The sequence below is a fragment of the Phaethon aethereus genome, assembly GCF_964289735.1.
Source record: "Phaethon aethereus genome assembly, chromosome: 16".
NCBI classification, from domain to species: Eukaryota; Metazoa; Chordata; class Aves; order Phaethontiformes; family Phaethontidae; genus Phaethon; species Phaethon aethereus.
In genome coordinates, this window is record NC_138592.1 from 11,064,540 (window position 1) to 11,086,607 (window position 22,068).

Genomic DNA, 22,068 nt, shown 5'->3' on the forward strand with positions numbered 1-22,068 from the left:
CCAAAATTAAAATGTTCACATTTCTAATCTAACTGAAGGCACTCAAATATGAGCAGATAGTGCTTCAGAAAATAATTGCACAGATAAATTATTCCTCAAAACAACTACTCCAATCAAACTTAATTCTTCCCTACACAAAGCAGATACATACGTTCTGTCAAATGGAAATGTTGAAGCAAAGTAGTTACAGCATTTCACAACTTGTCCTGATGTAGGAATCTGACAGAGTAAAGATAATTTTTTTAGCCTGGAGAACAGAGTGCTTTTGAATTAATAAATGTTGCATTAGAATTAACTTCACATGAGATAGAAGCAGCAAGGAAACAATCTCTCCTAGACAGAAAGCTTTCCAGGGACAGACTCGTCTATTTGGAAGTCAATTGACAGCAAAATAAGCAAAAGAGATATCCTTCCCCTGTGGCTGGCAGGGGTCACGTATAACCAGCCCTCCGCAAATCCTGCACATATGGCTGGAACATATCATCCTCCAAAGACCTATAACCTACGTCAGGCTAGACACAGTCACCTTCAAGGGATGGAGCCAATATTGTGCTTTCCCATGATGGCAAGTGTGTGCTGCAATAAGCAGTGCTAAGGGGACAGCACGGTGCCACCACCAGGAGGCCCATGACCTGATCCACATCCCCTCTCCCCTGTAACTCCACACCCAGGTGACCACCAAGGAAATGCCTATGCAGCACGTTGTGGCACAGTCCTTGAGATCCCAGGGCTAGCCGCTACCTCTCCTCTCCCCCATCCTACACCACTGTTTAAAACAAATCCTCAGCCTACGGCCAGCACCAGCATGAAGCACAGGTGGATGGATGCTCCAGGTTGGGGCGTGCTGGACAACTTTGTCAGGGTGCCTGGTGGGAGATGGGAGCGGGCGGCAGCTGGTGCCCCAGGAAGGCTGCTCACCACGCTGAGCGCTGACCAATGCCACGTCACCCTTCCCCTGTGCTCTCCCATCTGTCTAACCGTACCCATCTGTTGCCACGGACTGTAAGCTCTTTGGGACAGAGACTGACATTTTGCTTCGCATTTCTACAGGCACAGCGTGAACTTGGCAGAAGACTACGGCTCTCGCATGCGGCCGTGACACCAAAAGCAACACAAACGAGGACAAGGTTTCAAATCAGTTGTCCCTCTAGTGCTGAGTCATTCACAGGGCTCCTGCTCTCACCTGGTCTCACACGGCCACAGCAGAAGACAAAACCCGTCCTCTGTAACTGCAGTCTACCAATCGCACATGCAGGCAACAGATCCAGAGAGCAGAAAGCTGCCTTTGGTGCACAGGGGATGTAAGGAACAGCACAGCTTGTTCAGCTCTGTGCCGACTAGGCGCATCTGCTGTGTAAGAGTCAGTCGTTGCATTTATGATCTGGATTAACTCATGACCGGGTGCGAGATCACCAACCTCTGCAGGTATTATCCGCAGCATCTTCTTCTGGGCTATTGGTCCATTTCATACACTTGCCTCTGATGAAAGACTGATTTGACAGCAGCCCTTCTAAAATTCTTCTCAATTTTATCCATTTATAAAACAAACATCTGCTTACTTAGAGCTAGAATGTGCCCAGCAAGGAGAGGGGCCTTTCTTACAACCTCTAGGATAACCTATGGCCAAGGATACACCTCTTACTGTGCAAGAAGAAGGAAAAGCCACAGCCTTTGGCTGCCTCCTGCACCAGCCAAGAGAGCTGGCTAGGTGTGCAGCAGGGATCAGGCCACAGACAAACTCTCTACATACTTGTATATTCCAAGACTGATTCAGATTTGTCCTGCAGCATCACTGCGAGATGCGCCCTAGAGTCTGTGTCTTTGTGGGGTTACAGGGATGAACTATCGTTTCATTTATAAAACACTAATAAGGAAAACAGTTAACATTCTAGCTGTACAAATAATTTCCCCTGTCCTCTGCCTGTTTGCCATATGAACATGGTTACCTATCTAAAAACCAACTAACAAAACTGGTTAGAGGCTTACAAAACTTCAAAAATAACTTTGGATGAAGCAAAAAAACAGACTAAACACCAAAAGACTTAACAGTCTTGATACATATACATTTAAAAAAAAAAAATACACAAATGGACTAGTTAAAAGACTTGAATCATCATTTTCTTTAAAAATCGAATGTACCCTAATCCAATACAGTGCTGCAACTGAGAAATATCCATGGCAACATGAAAACACACATAGGGGCTCTCTCAATTTAATAACTTTGTGATGCTTTAATGTCTAAAATTATAGAGAAGTTCAATAGTTAAAACCCAGACAAAAGAGTATTCTAAACTACATGTCCACAGCACGTTCTTCCATTCCAACATTTTAAATGTTTTTATCAATCCATTAAATTAGTATTTCATATAGCTTCTCTTCAAAGCAATTGATTGTAACACAGTGCATCTGCCAGTATTTGATAGTGTGTGACAGCAGCAGCATAGGCTGAACATTTTATCTCTAACTCAACTCTTTTCTGAACGAGCAGCTGACACGAGGAAGGTTTACTGTCAGTATCTAGGAGACATTTTGACTTTGGAAACCATTTTCTCTCTGCCAGACACTTGGTTCCAGCTGGCTGAGACATGATTTGATTCTGCTGTCTCATGGCCATGGCAGAGGTCTGCCAAGCTGGACCGTCCCTGCGCTGGGGTCCTGACCCATGGGACCCTTTACACGTCCCTCGCAGCTATTCTGCGCCTTCCCCTGCTTCCTGATCAAAGCCTCCCTGCTCTCCACACTTGTATGGGTACCAGATCCCTGTAAGGAACACAAGTTTCCCGTTTTGCAGATGCTCAAGTTGTATCTGGACTTCAGGGTAGCTGCCTTTGCAATATGACCCACAGTTTATAGTCTCCCAAACATCCAAACCTGCGTCCCTGTCAGGGCATGCCTCAGATGACTTCTACCAGTGCAAGCGGGTGTCCTTCCCGAGGAAACCAGGGCACAGGACGAAACGGAAAAGTGCTGGAGCATGCCTGCGTCTCACCCACTTAAGCCACAGCATAGCTGGAGCACCGACCCAGGCCTCTGGAGCACTCCCAGATCCTGCCATTCAGGCACAGTGGCTTAAGGAAATACAATCCCCCCCAGTGATTTCTGGCATTTCCCTACCTGTGTTTCTTTAGGTGTAGTCCTTGTCCTCTGTAGTACACAGGGTCCTCATCTGGAAGCTCTCACCTCTTCAGAGCTGAGGACTGCTTCTGGCTTCCTGACTCCCAGCAGGTCCACACTGACTGTCCCTGCTACTAAAACCACCTCCGCTCACCTGCCCAAAGCTCACTGGGTTTTGCACGTGCAGCTTCAAGACAGATGCTGTTGCTCTCTACCAAAACCTCACTTTCTGTCCTGCTTTTGCAAATTTTCCAAACTCCATGCATGGAGCAAGTTGGCTCTTCTTCACGCCATGTATTATTTTACTTCTTTTTAGTCTATTACTCCATAACTGAAAAATTATCAGAGCTCAGGATAGACATTTGCATAAATTAAACCAACAATTGATGATAACAACCACAACTTCAAAATCCTTAACTTCATTGACATTGCCAAGGACCTCAATGGAGCTAAGATGATAGCACTCAGCCAGCAGGAAGGACAGCAACATTACCATGCCGAGATCAAGAGAGTTAATAACCTAGAGTCCTTACACTACTGAGTGCAGACAGTAATTTCTGTTATTTCAAAGCCCCACTGCAGCTTACTGGTGAACAGAGCCCAGTGTCTGCTCAGAGTATCCTCTCTGCATATGCAGCTGAGGAATGAGAAGGGTATTCCAACATAGGAGTGCAAGTCCACATCCACCTCTTTGGAGAGACAGGAAGGTATCCTCATCTGCCACAGGACACAGCTAAAACTCAATCACTCTCATGCTCTGGAAGCATTCAAAAGTGATCCAGTTTCTTGCTCCAAGTCCTATTGCTATCCTGCCAACACTGGCTACCTATTTCTGCGCACTAAGATATACGCAAGTATCATCTGCATCCACTTCACTGCCAAGAACTCCGTCCCGACACACTGGCAGAAGAGTTGTCAAAGATGTAAAGAGTCTTCTCACCTAAAGTCCAGAAGGCGAACAGCAAGGAAGAACGAAAGGGACATCACACAAAAGGAAATATTCTCTAAGTAAAAATTTTTCAAAAGCGGACCCATTTTTCAAGACTAAAAGTGGGAAATACTGGAACCCAGAGGTATCGTTACCATTGGCCAGATGTGGCTAGCTATGTTTCCACATCACCACGGCTCTCAGCATAGGCACTCCTGCAAATTTCCTTTTACATTCCTTCATACTGACCCACCTGTAGTCACTTAAATGAAACACCTCAAGAACTTTTCTTGTTTGTAGATTTGAGCTCTCATTAGGCTGTTTTCCCTTTTCAGAGGCAAACACCAACTTGGCCATTTATTGGCTCCTCTCTTTTTTCCGTAGGATGACTATTCTCTTAAAGATGTGGTTCTCAGCTTCAGACAAAAAGGATGATGTGTCTGTTTGAAATAGGATTGTTTATTTTGTCAATGCTCATGGGATCAATTTTTCTTTTTTTTTTTCCTGCCATCTCCTATGGAGAACATTTTGCCAAGTGCAGTATTCATCTCCCTGAATGAGCTATCAAGATATATTTTTTTGACAGAAATCATGCTACAACCAAAACTGGTTAGAATCTCTCTCAATTTCAGGAGCATGCATGTGTATGAATAATACAGAATCTTGTCTGGCACAATTTCAGCATTTCTTCTATCATTTCTCTTTCACGACATGTATTTTCTTGAGAAAATTATATGCCTGTAGTTTTAACACAAAAAATACACAGCAGCACACATTCTTTCTTGCTGTTTGCTCATATGCGTCTGAATACACGCTCATAGGCACAAAACACAGGAGCAATACTGCAATGTCCCCACTGTACCGAATGTTACCCCAAGCAGCTTTACTAATGCGACTAACTCGGGCAGGCCAGACCCACTAATAAGCTGCTGGAGAATGAGGTCTTAATTGTAGATTTATTTAATTCAGAGAAAAGAATTTGTGTTGTATTAGGAGAAGCCTATTAACATTCATGCATGAAGATTCAGTAAGTGTGAACAAAAACAATTTAGTGCAAAACCATTTTTCTAAGCGCTGGAAGAGGAAGCATTCACTTAAAGCATCACCCTGCTCAGAGCAAGAGCGGTCGGACACCAGGGAATGAAACACTGTTCAAGGCATTGTGTCGGGTTCTCGTACTCGAGCCTATCTCGCTATCAATCATTTCTGAAGCAACAGCGCCGAGACTTCCCAAAGCTCCTGTTATTGCCATGTATGCTCCCCAGCATTCGAACCAAACATGAAGTGCAAATAAATCACCAGCAACATTTTTGAAAACAAAGTTTAAAAGAAAATACATCTGTCAGAGGATACAATCTTCTGCCTGACGCCCCTGCACAACGCTGATGACAATCCTAGGTTAATCACAGAGATGATGGAATTTATTCTTACGTCAACTCCTTTAAAAAACAACGGTGTTACAGGTGTAGCAGCTAGCGGGCTGATTTGCCCACGTATTCCTGCTGGCATCTGCACATCTTGGGATGAGCCGCTAGACAAAGGAGCATGCCGGCATTTTGAAGGACACAATCATGACAGTCAGTGTTAAAACACACCTTAGTTACCAACTTTCATTATTTGCCACTCAGAAGATTCACTTACAGGTTCAGTCTCTGGTACAGCGTGTACTGTGAAAAACACCCCTCATTTAGAAGTGAGCCACGGGGAACGGACAAAGTGCTCCATCCACTCCCTCCTGCATCCTCCCTACCCATGCAGCTGCTGTGCTGCCCTCTACTCCCGGCACCTTCTCCAGCACCCAGCGCCCTGCCTTTCCCATTCAACCCAATTTCTTTCCTACTTTTCCATACCAATGGCCCTCTTTTTGAAGCTTAGTCTTTATTTTATGACCACTGCCAACTCTTTGAGGCCACAAAGGTCTTTATGAAGCCAGCAAAACTCACTGCATCCATTCTGAAAGGTTTTTGTACATGTTTTGTGATCTACTTCGCTCTCATTTAAGCAGAATCCCTTTTATTCTCCTCTCTGAAAGCAGCATGGGATATCGTGCTAACAACCCCTCAGAACAAAACGACCCCTCAGAACAATTAGCCTGAGAGTTCAGCGGGTGCAAATCGGGGGCAGACTGGACACAACGTCCAGCAAAAGGGATGCCCTCTCCCTGAGTGCTGCCCTTTGCCACTCCGCACGGCTCGGCGCAAGAGGAGGACGCACAAGCCGCTCCATTTGCAAACACCCCGGTTTTGCCATCGGTTAGAGGAGGGAGCGTGCTTCACTCTCATGAATAAATTCCCTCTTTCCATCTCCGCAGGCCCACGCTTCCCTGCACAGACCCTCAGCACCCCAGCCCCAGGCACCCAGCCACATGCAAAGCCCACGCTGAAAACCCGCCGGCAGCGGAGAGGGGACCCCTTATGCACCCCAAACCCACGGCGGGGTCTGGGCTAGCGCCGACACACCGCACACCCACCCTCTCCTGCCCACACCGCCCAATCCTACGCCGCCCTCCCTTGCTCCCACGGCACCCGTGGGTGGATACACACACACTGGAAACCGGCGCCACCGACACCCCCGGGTCTCCCCTCACCCCACGCATACCCCACCCCTCTTTTTACACCCCTACCGCCACGCGCCATCAGCACCACTCGCGACCAAGACCCACCGGGCTGGCTGCAGCCCCCCACCCCGCCCCACCGTACCCGCGTCCTCCTCGTCGAAGCTGTTCATGCAGGGGAAGTAGATGGCCAGGGCCTCGAAGGAGGCGGAGAGGCTGAGGCGGCTCTGCGACCGCTCCATGAAGAGCCCGGGTCCGGGGGCGCCGCCGGGGGCCTCGCCCGCCGCCGTCGGCGGCTTGGCCAGCTTCGCCGCCCCATTCTTCACTCGGAGCACGGCCCGCGGCGTCTTGGCTGCGGCGGGGGCCGCGGTGAGGCGGCGGGGCGAGGCGAGGCGGGAGCGCGGAGCGGAGCCGCGCGGAGCGGAGCAGAGCCACCTGCTGCCGCCCGCCGCTCTGGGCACCGCCCCGCCCCGCCTCACGCCCGGCAGCGCCGCCGCCAATCGCCGCCCGCCGGGGAGGGACGGGCCGCGGCGGGGCCCGGCGGCGGGAGCGGCTGGGGGGGCGGCCGGGGGCGTCTGGCCCCCGCGGCCATCTTCCCGGCGGGGGCGGCGGCTCCGGGGAAGCGGGGCCCAGCGGCTCCTCACACGGGCGCGGCCCTGCGTGTGCCCCCGCGAAAATAATCTTGAGACTTTCAGGAGGTTTGTTCCAAAGGAGGGGGAAAATAAACGGCGCTGGTGTAATTTAAGGAGTAGCCCGGCTCCCCAGCCCCACAAACAGCCATCTTGGGGGGTTGCCGCTCCCCTGAGGCAGACATGGGGTAAGGGGAGCCCACAGCAATGGCGAGACCCATCCCTCACACTTCTGAAGGGCTGCTTCAGCCATCGCCCACATCAGAAGGCCCTGTCTCCTCAGAGAAGACCGTTCCCAACCTGCCCGCAATAGTATTTAATTCCATGCTTTAAACTTTCTCCCCTTTCCTCCACCCCCATCATTGCCATCACCACCCACCACCTCTTTCCCCAGCTACCTCTCTTCAGGCACCAAAACAAAACAAAAAACCCAAAAGCAAATGTTTGGAGGTACAGGAGCTCCCAGGCAGAAAGCATATAAACCAACAGGCTTTCCTTGGTGGTTGATTGGAAGGTTCAATTAAATCGGAAGGCTGCTGCCTGTTCTGGCTCAGTATTTAAACCAGTTCTGCAGCACACCGTTGGGTAGATGCTGGGGGGAAGTCGGGGTGCTTTGTGAAAGCAAATTTTAGGTCCTTCCCAAAGGCTTGCTTCTTGTATTTCTTGTCTGACAAGCCTTACAGGGAATTACTGGCTCAAAAGTCCCAGCTGTCTGTGGCATAGACATCACAGTATCACCCATTCCTGCTTTGGGGAAGGAAAGCCAGCATACCCTCATTGATTCTGTGCAACAAAACCGGGGATGGGATGAGACAGAGCATGTTTTCTGACAGCAACTTGGTCTCCCCAGCAAGGATGCTGTCCCCTCAGGGCACAAAGGAAGATGTTCTTCATGCATTTGGTCTGTCTACCCACCCATCACGACAACCAAATGCCATCTCACTGAATACATGAAGCAACGGGCCTGTTTGTGCTGTTCCAAAACTGCAGATTAGAGCCCAACACCTCCATCAGGAAACATGTGGCTAAAACTACTATATGCTGAGTGCTGCAGAACAGCCTGAAGTGAAATAGTATCTTCCGCCTCCAGCATTGGAGCCCAGCTGCAGACAACCAGAAGATGACCAGACTGGGCATCCTGGGGTCAGTCATTCCAGCACTCAACTCAACCCCACTTGAGTTTCAAAGCTGCAATACAGCTAGAGACCTCAGACTTACAAATACTGCTTTTGTTTTTATTTCCACACCCAGCATAAGAATTATAGCCCAAAACATTACCTGTACTCTTCTTTGAAACAGTTAATAACTCAATCCATTAAGAGTCTCCCATCTACTGAAAACCCTGCCAGAGCTGTAGCGTGTTTGTGGCTACCAGCACAAGGCAGCGGCAAAAGCAGGGCGGCAGCTGCTGCTGGGTAAGGGGAGCCAGATCTGAGACAGGCTCACCCACAACATGGCCCAGGCAAGAGCTGAAAGCCCCTGGAGTTGGAGGTTAAATGGAGCTCCTGGCAGAGAGGGTGAATGTGAGCCCCAAATGAGGCTCGTCAGGGCAATTAAGGCCTATTAGTGCACTCCCAGCCCTGATATCCAGAGTCTTTCGTTATTGCTGATGCATCCAGAATAGCAGAGGTCATTTGAATATCAGATGCCAGGCTGAGTTTGCAGGGCTTCCCAATGGGTAATATGTTTTTTAATTCAAAAACTAATCAAAATTTGCTTCGGAGTTAGTGAGTTACATGAATTCCTTCATCAAAGCTAGGCTGGGCAGGCAGTAAAGCAGAAGGAACAGAATGAACTTATTACAGACAATGATGACTCCAGGTCTGAGTTTTGAAAGGCAGGGACATTAGTGAGGAACATATTACCATAGGTTTAAGAAAAGATTTCAATAGCACCAATCAAGGCATTAGGAGCAGCTATAGGGACAAATCCAAGTGCATTAAAGCTGTTAAGACAGCTCCTGTCTACCAGTCCTGGCAGCACATCTGATCCGAGGAGCAAGAGGCATCTGTGAATCAAAATCTGCTTCCAGGTTCCCAGGCACAGGAGCTACCTAGAAGAGCTGAGAGCTGCTTTCTATTCATTTAAAGCATGTGAGGAAAAATTTAAATGGGGAATAGAAATTTAATCTCAATTTTCTGCTGTGGTCATCTAAATGTCTCTTGTTTCACTACACATAGAAAGTATAGTGATGGCAGAGGTACCAGTGCCTAATGGGCAGCACAGGCCTGTGGTTTGGATAGCTGATCCTATCCCCAGTGCTCCTCTCTGTCCTTTGCTTTCTTCACCGCTGCACCGGGACTGAAGAGCCATCTGCTTTGAGTGCTTTGCGATCTACCTATGAGGTGCTGAGGAGGACCATCACCATCACCCACATCACTGTTGTGCACCTTTCTCCACACTCTATCTATCTGCTGGCTTCCTCTCCCTCTGCAGGTACTGTTCGAACCCCTTGTGTCTGCTCAGATTCTCAGCACCACTTGGTCACATCTTCTCAATACTCCTTTTCTACATTTTTTTCCAAGCTGTGTCACACCTCCCTCTTTACCATACCTGTGGGTCCAGCCATGCTCAAGTCCTTTCCTGCACCCTTCTGCTACAGAGGGGCTTGGGCTGAGTGCTGTCGGCATCATCCTTTAGCTTTGGTGTCATCTGCTTCTCATTTGCTTGCTACATTTTGCTCCTCAGGGCAGGGACCTGCCTAATTCATGTACTGCAGGGCGCTCTGATTACTGGTTGGGCCAAAACATCCTAAACCAAAACCATCTGCCTTAAAGTGAGACAAAATGCATTGACAGCTGGAAATGAGGTGGACAGTTAAAGCATAATGCCCTCCAGATGCCTGGAGGAAACTGTTTTGGCTGCCTGTTGAAGGGAAATAGGGATTTGCAGTGAAGCTGGAAACTGTTAGTCCAGAAGTGTTCTTCTTCACTGATCATCATGGACAGAAAGATCCTTGGGAGAAACTTAGAGAAGTGAGGATAAGCAAGGAGGAGGATTCCTGTGATGTTGTAAATAAGCTGAGTGCACAACTGAGAACATATAAACTCAAAGATTTACCGCCTCCAGAATAGCACGTCTGTGGCTGCTCCAGTGGAAGTGGTTAATTGATTGTTTCCCCAGTGAAGCAGGCTCTGACTGATGGAACTGTGGAAAGCTCTGATAGATTTTTCCTGCTGGCTCTTTCTCTTCCCACTAGTCATGTAGCTTATATTTTTGCCTTGAGTCTTAGGTGTCTGGGTCACCCTGGGAAGTTAGTTTTTATATACTGGGTAGAGGATATGCTGCCCTCTCCCTTTTGTACTCCCCTACAGTTCTGTGTATGCCTGTTTGGAAGTAAAACCAAACTCCCCGGTTTGTGTACATTGCTCAAAAAAGAATCCCCATGCCGGGACCTCAAATACAGCAAAGAAACAAACCCTGATAGTGACAACACATCACATGCATAAATCTACTTTGAGTAAATACATCATCCCTATGGGTAAGCAGAGTTGGGCTCCTCCCTGTCTCCTACTACCCCTTCCTTCCCCAGGGCAAAGCTGGTGTTAGAGCCAAGAGGTACACAATGTTCTCCAGCTCTCAAAAGCAAAAGCAAACCTGATCATCCCTGCTCTCCAGGGCTCTAACTGATTCCCTTACCTGATTTGAGTTCCTCTCAGTCTTTCTGGGCTGGCTGGAGGGCCGGAGGTGAGACGTACTGAGCGTGGATACACATAGCCAGTGAATAAAGGCGGTGGAATGGCCTGGCATTGCCGCCCGATGGATGCCATCCAGTATGGGATGAAGCCGAGAGACACTGACTCACGTGCCCAGCTACACCACGTACCACAGGTTCACTGGGCTTGGTTGGTGTACATCTGTATAACAATATGCATTTTAACTTATTTCTTGTTATTTGTATTGAGGGAATATTGCAGACTGATACCCTGAAGAACCAGGCACAGCATAAACACAGAGTGAAAGCCTTTCTCTTCTCCAAGTGTTCACTGTCTAAGTAGTCAAGACAAAGAACAGAAGGCAGTATAATTTTTCTTATATGAGTTCAGGGTATGAAGCATGGAAGTTTTGCTTGGCTTGCCCAAGACCACATAAGAAAAGTCTCTGTTGGAGCTAGGAATTGAATGCAGATTTTCTGCTTTTATCTCAAGGCTACTGTCTGCTTTTCACTAATACAAGCATTCATATATTCTAACCTTAGCAAAATTGCGTTGTAAGCCAGACAGGCTTTTACAGCATTCTTCGCTAGTTGGTATCCAGGCAAGCCAGGAGCACTCTGGTTTGTTGATAGCCCAACCACATACATCCCCTGCCATGGCACAGCAAGTGCTGCCCTAAGGAGCGAGCCAGAACGCTACGCTGTGTGCACAGTGTATTTCAAAATACACTGCACTTGTTTTAAACCCAAAACCCCATCTAGAAGCAGATTTGTTTTCAGTCTTGCTGTTCTTCCACCCTTCTCTCCTAATATCCTACTGTCTTAGAGTCACATCTCTCTCTCCCTCTTTAGCTATCAAAAACAAGCCCACAAAGGTGCTAAACCACTAGTGAGACAGAGCCAGGAGGATGAGTCACGAGATGTTGAGCCGTCAGCCTTGGGTCCCTTGCTAGCCCCGCTTCTTCTCACATTTTTCTAGCCAGCCTTTTCCTGAGGGTTAAGAGAACTCAAGGCTTCACAGCACATGCTGTTTTTACTGTTGGCATCTACTAAATTTGGATGGGTTTAGCCCATTCAGTGGCTTCCAGCCCCTGGGAGCAGGAGTGTGGGAGTGGCTTGGGCACTGCCATGGGGTATAACTCAGCGGACAATCTTCTGCTTTACTGTGCCTTCCCAAATGCTGGCCTTTGGTTTTTGATTATTATTCTTCCGGTTCAGACAGCCAGGATAGCTAAATGGATCTTAAATCAGGCTGATTCTTTTCTGATGTCTAAAATGTGGACCCAGACTGATGAAGTGCAGGGTAGCAGTAATTTGCAGACACATGTTGTCTGTTGCTGTATTCAGCCATAAGCAAAAGGGAACAGGAAACACCTGCGTGGAGAAAATGCTGTTAAAAGCAGGTACTTGCGTATAATCTTCCCTGATTTATCATAAATACAACACCTCCCCAGGGGCTGTGTTACTCCCTAGCTTTCCAGGATGGGAAATGCTAGGCACGGTGAGGAAAAGCTTGAGACAGCTGGGAAAAAAGAGGATGGAAAACAAAAGCAAGAAGGCAGCCAAAAATGCTGAACTGGAGGAGGTACAAGAAGAGAAGGAAAGGACTGGGGACTTTAACTAGTCAAAGTTTTGCAGCCACAGGCAAGTTCAGGACAACTGGGGGATTGGATTTGCGGCACATCCTATGGCCAGGAGCAAAAATGAGACACTAAGTCAGAGCTCATGTACATAAACAATCCATATAGCTCCTCTAAAAAGCTTCATAAGAGAAAAGCCCTCCTGGAAACTTAATAGTCTGTGTATCACAGCAGTGTGTTGACTGGCCACAATAGTAGAGGGTTGCAGCTCAGGCAGTTGAGGGTTTGTCCTGCATGGATATGAAAGCCAAGAGGCTGCTTTTGAAAACCTGAACCAAAGTGTCTCCATTCTGGAAAGCATCCTGTAGAGCAGACATTTTGTGGAAAATATCCCAAGGGTTTGGGAGAAGGGAGTTAGCAGATTGTGGCTGAATGAAAGCACGGAATCATGCAGACAAACCACTTCCTTCAGTCCTTTCATTCATACCCGCTCATGGCGTTGGCATTGTCACAAGCGGAGGCGATCCTGGGAATGACAGGTGGAATTTAGTGCATTTGAATTTTAATCAGCAATTATTGTAAAACAGAATAATGCTTCAACTAGTGGGTAATTTAGCTCCAATTCCAAAAATATAGACTCATCTACTCTAGCTGTAAATTTCCAACCTCTTTCCTCCAAGCAAACTAGCATATAGAAATGTATGAATGATAACCAAGCAAAGTCATGATGGCTGGAGAATTAAGATGGCTTAGAAGTATCCATCCAAATGACATAGCAATAGTATGGCATCCGTCCTAGGTCATGCTTAGAAAGATTCAGGCTTACTTCTCTTGCTGACATTAAAGGGACTGTGACCCCACCTGATTCCCCTGTGTGCACTCATGAGCTTATGTTTCTGTGTGTGAAAGGAGAGTAAATGTTTAAATACTGTTGTAACATCAATATTCAGTACCAAGACTGGGAAGTTCTGCTACCTGTGCAACTAGACCATTTCCTGGAAGGAGTACAGACAATAGACATCTCAGCTTTCCGATATTAGCTTCTGAGTTTGAAAATGTGAATCTAGGGGTTTGGCTACGGCTGTGTTCGTGAGCTAGCCCCACGTGCTGGAGCTCAGCAGCCCTCAGCGCAGAACACCTCCCGGCCACCCCTGGGAAGCATCCCATAGCGGGGACCCCCCCATGCCCTGGGCAGCCCCAAGGCACCAAGCCAGCTTTGCGGGGCTTGGGTAGCTCAGCCCCTCGTTGGGAGGCCAAGAAACCCAGCAGATACGGGTACGTGAGCTCTGTGCTGCAGCAACGGGCGTGCTGCTGGCACTCGAGCTAACGGGGAGCTGATTTTGTTTGGGCTTTGTTGCAGTCTGTGGCACAAACCCTCCCTTAGAGCAGACACCTCTCAGCAGCTCAGTGAATGGTAATTCAATTTGGATTTAATGTTAGGATTTGGGTCCTTTAGTTGCCAAAACATATAGTCATGTGGACGAAATGTTCCTTGCTGCAGCATGCCTCATCTTGGCATTTCTGCTCCCTCTGCAGGAGTGGCACATTGGGGTCATCGATGCTTCCATAGTCACAGACTCATAGAATCATAGAATCACAGAATCATTTAGGTTGGAAAAGACCTTTCAGATCATTGAGTCCAACCTTAAACCTAACACTGCCAAGTCCACCACTAACGCATGTCCCTAGGCACTACACCTACATGTCTTTTAAATCCCCCCAAGGGATGGTGACTCAACCACTTCCCTGGGCAGCCTGTTTGCTTTGGGGCCACCATCCGCCTGCGTGTACGCTTTCAGCTGGGGAGGCAACAGGTTTCTGAAATATCTCTTTTGAATGAATCTGCTGAGTCTCTAATAAGAAGAGGACAGAAATAATCTGTGTGCGTGGCTTCCTACAGATGGGGTTTAGTACTTGTAAAAGTTGTAGCAAATGGATTTGCTCCGGGCTTGGATAGACATTGACAATTTATAGAATGAGAGGTGATGCAACATAGCGGCTACAGCAAAAGTGCATCTTGGAGGGAGGAATCACTGCAAACACTTGAGGATACTTCAAATGTGTTGCCATCTTGTGCTTGCGCCTGTGCTGACGCTGGTCTCAGCCAAAAAGGTGTCCTGCAGTACAAGGTAAGATGCTAGAAGCCAATGGGGAAAGGGAAAAATGCTTTTTCTTCACCACAAATGCCAGCAACAGTTTGGTGAAACACATTTCTATTTTTACAGTACTGCCAGAAAAGCTGCTTTTACCCTTTCTCTTGCTTTGCCTTGCCTTTTCCCTCCCTCCTTCCTCCAGGCTGCGATAACCATGTTCCCAAATGAAAGGAAGATTCACTTGTCTACGGTTACCAAAGGGGCTAAATTTGTTATACATTATGCACATTTTTCACGATGCAGCATTTTTTGCTGAACTTGAGAGGAATAATGTTACATAAGTAGCCCCTAACAGATTGTTTATAGAAGACTGTACAAGACAAATAATTTGAAGCTGTGACTCAAACTGTGTAACTACAAACTGAAGGCAAGACCAGTTATGATCAAACAAGTGATAACACAAGTTTTATCATAATACCCTAAAACATTGCATCAACTTGAAAATAAACAGAGATCTTGATAACCTGCTCTAGTCTTCACCAGCAAGCTCACATTTAGCTTCACAACTCTATTCTGTCTTCTGACATAACCTGTCCTAAAACCAAACATAATGTGCTCTACCTTTCAAAATGCCTATCTCTATATGCTATCAACAGACTGCTCTTTGAAGTGTTGTAACTCCTCTCTTAATTCTCAAAGTATAGAAAACTATAGGAGGAAATGGGAGGGATTTTGTGCCAGGAAGAATGTATATCTTCTGAAAGTTTAAAATTAAAGAAGCATATGATAAAATTCACTACAAGCATATCTTGGACATGTATTTTTACATTGATTGCTTTAGTAGTCTCAGAGCTATTATATTTCTTATCATCAGTCTATAAAGATACATTGGTTCTGGTAGTACCAGTAAAAACCCAGATAATGTTTTCATGTTTTTACGGAGACTATATTTCACACCAAGTACTTGAACATATCACCTCATTTCTTATCTCACCAGTCTTATTTTTATTCCCCTCTTCAAATTTAATTTCAACTTTTTTTTTACATTTGCAAACTCATCAAATCATTCACCTTTGTCAGACTTTTTGAGGCCATCGTTGTCAAAATTCCTAATGCAATTCAGACTGGGTTTCACACTTTTTGCCAAGGAGAATTCTCCATGTTCATACAAATTGCTTCCAATCTTCAAAATACTAGGCCCTCTCATTCAAATACCCAGTGAAAGTACTGTAAAAACATTTTACCCTATTTTTTTACTTTTGCTGCCAAAAAGACTCCCTCACTTTCTAGTTCAACTATTAAAGCATTTATCATGACTGCCTGAAAACCTGACCTTTTTTTTACTTCAATACCTACCATTAAAGGCTTGATGTTCCCCATAGCACAAAGGTAGTATGTTCAATTTCCTCGACACTAGTGGAAAACATCTTCAGTTTGCTTTTGACAAAATGGAGTTGCAGCAGTGATTCAGGACTGCTGAAAAACTGCTTCAATAAAATAGGGTACTTGTCATATGAAAGAAAATATGGTTTGAATGCATCTTAGAGGTCAATAAATCTGCTGCTGGCTGGCTGTAGCGATAACTACCTTGTCTTACAAGGTCCAGGAATTGCTTTTACTTGATTTCAGTAAAATTGTGGGGAATGTAGAAATATGGGAAGGAGGTATTCACCACTGATTATGCATCAGCACGTCTTGTACCAGCTCTTCTTTGGTTCCCTTGTGGACTGGGTGGACAGTACAGTCCCCATTCTGGAGGATCAGGTTTACATTTTTTTTTTTTTTAATTTTTGTAAACACTGTGTTTGTTTCTCTCCCTCCTGTCTGTCTAAAATTCACATCACTAAAGGAATCAGGAATTTTGTTTATCCAGCAGCATCTGCCCAAGGTCTTAGAGGACTGGTGACATGCTCCTCAGCATTTGTACCAGCTCACTGTGGGGATCCAGCAGCTCGAATCGACTTTCATTTTCTCATGAACAAAGTGCCTAATTAAACCTGTATGTGTCATGATCCTGTATGTCAGCTCTGACAGAGAGGTACCCCATGCCTCTCAACCCCAGGAAATCTTGTGTTTCCCAGGGCTGGTGCACCGACTGCGCTCTGGTTCCCATGCAACATCCCTGCACCACTGGCTGCTCCAGTTGTAGCTTCAGCACAGAAGAGCTCTTTCTCCAGCAGAGGCATTGCTGCCCTGGGGCAGATCACTTGTTGGAGCAGTTGCTTATTTTTGCTTTTCAAGGCAAAAGACGCTCAATGCTGGAGCCCTGGATGGACTCTGGAGGAGGTGCTCCCCCCGTACATGCTTCCCTCGGTCGCCATCTGATGGCTCTGCAGGCATCTGCCCAGCTTCCCTGTGCCAGAGGCTCTACACCCTGAGAAGGCTGTTTTCCATAACACCAGCAAGAGTTCGAGTGGCCTTATACATCCAAGTGTCTGAAGGAAATGTGAAATACTGACATATGAAGAGATGAGATGTTTGGGTAATTGAAGACCAGGCTTGAGGACAGAGCCCTGAATTCCCTGAAAGCTCTCCTATAATGAACTTTGCAGTAGAAACCTGCGCACCCTGTGAGCTGTACCCCAGCCTTGTGGGGTTTGCTCCCATCGCCGGGGCGCTGGAGGAGCTGCAGGGTGCTGCAGCTCTCCTCTTGTCCCCACCTTGCTGGGTTGGGGCCTTGGCACAGGCAATGCGGGAGCACTGCTGTCCCCGGGAACATGCTGTGGGTGTTATGTGCATTGATGTGGTGGAAAAATCTGCCCGGTTCTTCCTCATGCGGGAGACGGAGGCAGGGATGGCCCGAACACCTCTAAAACATCTGCTCTTGCCACATCAGAAGTCCTCTTTGTCCCTCTGGTGGACAGCTTTATTCTGGAGGTTGGTCCTTGATGAGAGGAGGAGCATCTCACAGAATCACAGAATCATTAAGGTTGGAAAAGACCTTTAACATCATCAAGTCCAACCATCAACCCAACACCACCGTGCCCACTAAACCATGTCCACGTCTCCTCATGGCTAGCAGGGTTTCCCTTATTTTGCTTCTTTTCCCTAGGTTTTTCCTATCCCTGGTCACCTCCCCACTCTCCTGCTGTCTCCCCGGTGGAGACACAGAGGCGAGCAGTGCTGTACCCGCGCTGTACCGGGTGGGATGCCCGGAGTGGCACTGCCTGCCTTGGCTGCCAATCAGAGAAAATTCTGGAAACTGGATCCAACTCCAAAAGACTTTGATTTTTTTATTTGCTTTCTGCTTGATTTAGCTATTTTTTGAAACAATCTCAGCAGTGAAAAGCCTTTTTAGAATAGAACAGGAAGGTTTTCTTTCTTCTGAAAATGCTGAAACAAGATGTTTTGATGCTGCCAGATCTTTTTGTTTGTTTGTTTCATTTCAAAACAAAATCCCAGTGAAATGTAGTCAATTTTGTGAAGTACTTTTCGATTTTGATGGGTCCATGTATGCTGGCTTAAATATTTTTCTGGCTATCTCCATTTGGGAGAAGCAGGAGGGAAGGCAGACCAGATGTCACACAGCACGTTGCAGAACTGGAGATCTGGCACCTATCTGACAAACAGCCTTCATAAGTGTGGGAACATGGTGTGGGTGCATCCGGGGCTCGGGAAGAGACACGCTAAGGAAGAGGGAGAGTCATGGAATCCTGTCTGATGACAGGTCCATGGAAACCACTAATGGCCTGGCTCTGGTACCATCCTCTGCTACTGACCTTCAAAGTGACCTCGAGCAAATGTCTGTAGTGCAAGTGACCTGTACGAAGGCAATAGCAGAGTGACCCCTTGGACCACCGTGTCTGATGAGAATTTAGGCTGTGACACCCTTTTGCGTTGTTATTTTGAACAGCAGCTTGAACAACCCAGCCCTCATCTAGGCTGTGGGCTTTCTGCTCCGCGCAAAAGCAAGCAAGAACAGTAATTGCCTGGACCTGTGAGGTTTTGTTAAGACGGCCAGTGGCAGAAAGATTGAAGTGCAGATCCCAGCACCTTGCAGACACAAAAAAGAAATCCAGGCTTTGCAAAGTCAAAGAGAAGCAGTTTTGTCCTCCTGGGAGCTACAAAATAGGTTGGGATGCCAAAAATAACCTGCTACTAGTTATAGATGCTCCAGCTCTTTCACCAAGACATCAAAACTTGAGCTGGGTTTAATGCAAGACACTTGTTTAGTGTCACTGTGACCTTCTGCAGTTTTCCCACCCCAGCTTTAACCACACTGCAGATGAATCTGTTCTGCCGCTTCATTTCTTTATTCTGGCTCTGTGCTGAGCTGAGCTCATGCTGCAAAGCTTCCTTACTGAGATTCAACTCATTTTTATAATGTCTGCATTTCCTCCATGAATTAATTTGTGTGAAAACCTGCTTCCCAAGTGGTTGGTCCATGTCGGCAGGGAATGGCGAGGAACTGAGGCTCCAGTTCTGAGAAATACCCAAATGAAATGGGAGCTTCTCACAGGTGGTTTTGGGGCTTGGGATTGCTGCTCCTATTGATTTAGGGTAGAGAACCCAGCTGGCACAGGATGTTTAACAGCTTCACACGCTGCATTGACAGAGCAGCAAGCCACACCAAATTTCAGAGAGAAAATATTTGGCCCTCCTACGGGAGTTACAGCCCAAGGATTTTTCTAAAGAAAATTACCTAAATCGCAAATCAAGCTGGCAAATTCCTCCTCTAGAGACCGTTCTGTTGGAGACAGGGAAAATAGAGGAAATCATCTGGGCAGAGCCACAGAGGTGGCCTCACCCTGGGGGCGTTCGGGTGCCCATAGTGCTGAGGCTCAGGGTACTGGAGTGAAGCGGGGAGCGCCCACGCAGGGTCTCCCAGCCGGTTCCAAGCCCGGCTCTTCTCGCCTGGCGCCCAGCTGCAGCAGCAGCAGCCGAGCGTGCCAGCAGCCTGGCTCAGTCCCACCGGAGTTTGCCCAAGCCAAGCCAGAGTGGAGAATCCATGTATCCCTCCATCCCAGGACATCCCTCTGGCCCTCCACATGAGGGTGACGCCTCCGCAGCCCCCTCCCCGCACGCACCCAGACCTTCCTGTGCAAGCACAGCGCGCAGCCCCGAGCTCTCTCCGTGGCAGTGGGGGAGATGAGAGGCAGGAGGGGGTGAGACGTGGAGGTTGCTCCTTCTCCTCCCCACCTTTCTCATGCCAGCTATTACGTATTTCTCATGCTCCTTTCTAGTCTCAGGAGCGCCAGACCCTGCTCTGTGTTTTGGCAAAGCCATGAGCTGGACAGAGGCAGGGTTTCAGCTGGGGACGGGATGGCTCGGAGGAAAGATGAAGAGTCTGGTAGTCAGGGCTGGGAATAATCACATCTCCCGCTCGCTCTGCCCTCAGCAGCCCTGGTCGCTCCCGCAGCACCCGAGCGGAGGTGAGAGGACCGCAGCAAAGGGGGTCACTGGAACAAAGAGAGATAAACAAAGGATAATCTTTCAGGCAACAATTCATCATTTAAAGCCAAAGCAGAGAAACAATTTACCAGCTAGCACAGCATTAAACAGAAGGACTAAACCACTTCGGCGGCAAGTAGGTAGCTTGGGGCCCAGAAAACCCATCCGTGCATGGCCACATGGATGGCTCGGGTGTTTCCAAGCCCTGATGGCCAAATCCCTTGCTGTAGCCACTGCTTTTATTGATTTATTTATGTGCACAAAGGGCCAGCGATGCCTCGGGAGGATGCCTGCAGTGGTACAGCCCCCGCCTGAGGAACAGATGCTCTCCTGGCGAATCGTTTCCATTTCCAAGATCTCACATCAAGAGAACAAACATGAGCCATTCCTGCTGCCCTCGCCCCAGCCTCCTCCTCCATTCTCAGCTCTGCCCCGGCCTTGCCCTGCCACTGCCAGAGCTACTGTGTTGTTTCAGCGTCAAAGTGTGCAACTGGTTTAGTCTCCGGCTGCTTTGCCTGGTTTGCTTCGTCCGGGTCGTGTCGGAGGTGGCACAGCAGCCGGCAAGGAGAGAGGCCTCTTAGCCCTTCTGTGGGGGAGAGGCCCGGGAGGTGGTTAGTGCTGTGGTCTGGCATGGATCTGCTGAAGCCGGAGAAGGGACTGCGGAGCCTTTTGTTTAGGAGAAATCCACGGGCGAGGTTTGGCGGCGTTTGCGTTGCGCCTGGGAGGTGTGGGGCTGGCAGCCAGCTCCGCTACACGGCTCCCGCCAGCGTCCCAGCTCCCCGGCACCGCTGCCCTCCCCGGCTGCAGGCCGAGCCGGGCTGCTGGCGAGGCCTGGTGGGAGGTCGGGGCTGTGGGGAGAGGGGTGGCTCTGGGCACCTTGCCCTGTCTGTGTCAGGGTGCCCGTCACGGAGCTACAACCGCTCTGTAGCCATGTGGCATCCAGTAAGCGTGGAAGCATCTTTCCTTCCCTCCTCCACCCAGGAGTCTCACGGGCAGCGGGCAGGTCGGTGTGGGGCAGCCTGCCCGTCTGCTCTGAAGCCCTGGCGAGGAGGAGGAGGAGAATTCAGAGCTACCCAGAGGCGGCTGATGCTGCTGTTGCTGTTGGCAAGCTGTCACCCCAACACCTCGCTGCGCGGAGCTCTGACGTTAGCGGCCTCTGACAAACTTTGCTGTCAGTCAACAGCCTTTTCAGAAGCAGATGCAGTGACGGTTTGCAAAGCAAACACCAATCCCCGCCCAGCTTCTTTCCCTTCTTTTCTTTTTTAAGCACACAGATTTAAATTTTAAATTGCCGGTCCGTTAATGGCCTCCTGAGCGAGTGAACCTTCCCATGGTCTCTGGTGTTGCGTCCTCTCCTCTGCCTGCCCCCGGCCCGCTGCCACAGCCCTCGGGACTGGCGCCGGCCCGGGGAGCCGCCCTGCGGCAAGCAAGAGCCTGAAGCCTTGGGTCCCCCAGCACCACGAAGCTCTCCGCAGCCAGGAGTGTGGGAGACGGTCACCAGAACAAAATCCTCTGTCTCTTGGGGCTGGTCATGCTTAGCAGGTGGGGGGGATCCTGCAAAGGCTCATTCCCGCTTCCCCTCCTATTCACCTTTCTTTCCTTTCCCTTTCCCCCTTTTCTCCATGCTTTTGGAGAACCCGTGTCCTCCAGTCCGAGGCTCTGGGGGAAGACAGAGATCACCAGGGTCATGCAGCCACCCAGGCGGGCCGGGCAGCCGGGCCCGTACCCTTTTCTCCTCCATCCTGAGCTGTGCTGGATCCCAGGAAGTGTAATATTTGCTCAAACATGTCAGTAGATCCCCCCTGTGCTACAGGAGGTCACCTTCCCTAATCTACGATGTCCAATTGCATAACCGAGATACTGAACAAATAGCTTAAATTTAATCTTTGTTTTCTTCCATCTCAAGCATGGCAAATCGATTTCCGGGCGAGCATAGCTTCAGCGCAGGGCTGCGAGCACACACTGGTCACGTTAACCTCCCAAAGAGCAGGAAAAATGAGAGGAATAAACCGGGTGAGGTTTTACTGCCTGTTGCAGCACCTCTCGCTGTCAAACATCACTCCAGGGCTGGGGTTCGACGCCTCCAGCAGCAGACGTGCAGCGGAGGCCGAGCCTCGCTGCTCG

At 48.5% G+C, this 22,068-nt stretch overlaps 1 protein-coding gene across 1 annotated transcript in view; it reads right to left on the reverse strand.

Moving 5' to 3' along the window:
• RIMS4 (regulating synaptic membrane exocytosis 4) overlaps positions 1–6,948 on the reverse strand; it is a gene marked incomplete at its 3' end in the record, with an annotated part of 49,740 nt that extends 42,792 nt beyond the window's left edge. The window contains exon 1 of the mRNA XM_082007091.1: positions 6,742–6,948. Coding sequence (XP_081863217.1) covers positions 6,742–6,838 — 97 coding nt within the window. The 5' untranslated portion in view covers positions 6,839–6,948. The remainder of the gene's footprint in view (positions 1–6,741) is intronic.
• Positions 6,949–22,068: the final 15,120 nt, after the last annotated feature.